At 32.5% G+C, this 1,644-nt stretch overlaps 1 protein-coding gene across 1 annotated transcript in view; it reads right to left on the reverse strand.

Annotated features, from left to right (window-relative positions):
• LOC107854254 (very-long-chain aldehyde decarbonylase CER3) overlaps positions 1 to 1,644 on the reverse strand; it is a 16,164-nt gene continuing 14,520 nt past the window's right edge. The window contains exon 11 of the mRNA XM_016699260.2: positions 1 to 668. Within this exon, the coding sequence (XP_016554746.1) occupies positions 492 to 668 (177 nt within the window). The 3' untranslated portion in view covers positions 1 to 491. The remainder of the gene's footprint in view (positions 669 to 1,644) is intronic.

Here is a 1,644-nt window from a genome sequence, read left to right on the forward strand (position 1 = left end):
TGAGAAAATAAATTGAAAGATTTAGTATCTAATGTACATAGTCATTGGAATATAACAATCTATATATGCATTTATAAAAGTAATAAAAATTCTCTCTTTAAATTGAATCAATATTCAATTAGTTAATTCTAGGCCAACCCCTTTCTTTTTTTTCCCCCATTTTTCTTCTTGTTTTTGGCTATATAAAGCATCCAGTACCCCCTCGAAACTATGGCCAAAGTTGATACGACGCACTCCAATTTCACAGGGGTCCTATTACCCCCTTTGAACTCAATTTTAGCGCATTCTTGACATTTCCTTTTGTGCTGACATGACACCTTTATTACATAAAATATGGCTCATGTCAAAGGTGTCATATCAGCTACAAAAGGTGTCACGTCAACATAAAAGGGTGTCAAAAATGCGCTAAAATTGAGTTCAGGGGGTAACAAAACCGCTGTGAAGTTGGAGTGTGTCGTAACAAATTTGTTCATACTTCTCATTTAATTTAATTAGTCTGTCTTTTTGATAAATGACACTGGTTTAAGACCATGTTTCACTGCTGCATCCCAAACTAAGTCAATTCTGTTTACATCAATTGCTCCAACTTCATGATGTGTCCATCCTTCTAATGAATGCACCACCCCTCCTGCATGGCATGCATGGACTACCCCTCTCTCCATTGTGTACTGTTAACCGAAAAAAAGAAAAAAATTAAAAAAAAAAAAAAACATATATATATATATATATGAGAATTAACTTAAATAGTCGTCCATCAAAAAGTACAACAAACAAATGTATACAACAACAACAACAACAACGATAACAACATATCAGTGTATTTCCACAAGGTGGGGTCTGGAGAGGGTAAAGTGTACCAAGTCCATACCACTACCTCGGATGAAGTAGAAAGACTGTTTTTGATAGACCCCCGGCTCAAGACAAATAACAGTATAACATGTATAAAATGTATAATTGGTGTATAATATACAGATATTGGCTAGTAGTTGAAAATATTTTATGGTCGAGTGGTTAAATGTGTAACTTTTTGTATTCGCTATGTTTCAGTTTAATCGTATAGTAGGAATTAACTTAAATAATCGTCCGCCAAAAATTATAAAACACAGATGTATAAAATGTATAATTAGTGTATAATATATGTATATTGGCTAGTAGTTGAAAACATTTGATGGTCGAGTGGTTAAATGTGTAACTTTTTGTATTCTCTCTGTTTCAATTTGATTGTATAGTTTGACTCAATACAGAACTATTTCGAGAACTTGTGGTCTTAAACATAACACCAACATTTGCGCTGCGGATTTAGTTTTATTATAACTTGCCGTCTTAAACATGTCATAACATTTGTTGAGCCTGAAAGACTTTTGAAAGTAATAATCATTATTCGACTACAAGACACAAAGTCCAAAAAATAAAGAACGACTTCTGAAACTTATGGTATTTAATTAGCATGTCGTAATAATTGTTTTTGGATATAAAGAAACATCATTAGTTAGGGGTAAAATGAGTAGTTTAAAGTAAAATATATCGATCTCAAACTTAGAGAAAGGTCATTCATTTAGAACAAAGGAGATAAGGTCACATAAATTGGAACAGAAGAAAGACGTTTAAGGGGAGATAAAAGGGTGCTTAGATAATAAATTATCT

Source organism: Capsicum annuum, chromosome 7 (assembly GCF_002878395.1).
Source record: "Capsicum annuum cultivar UCD-10X-F1 chromosome 7, UCD10Xv1.1, whole genome shotgun sequence".
Taxonomy (NCBI): domain Eukaryota; kingdom Viridiplantae; phylum Streptophyta; class Magnoliopsida; order Solanales; family Solanaceae; genus Capsicum; species Capsicum annuum.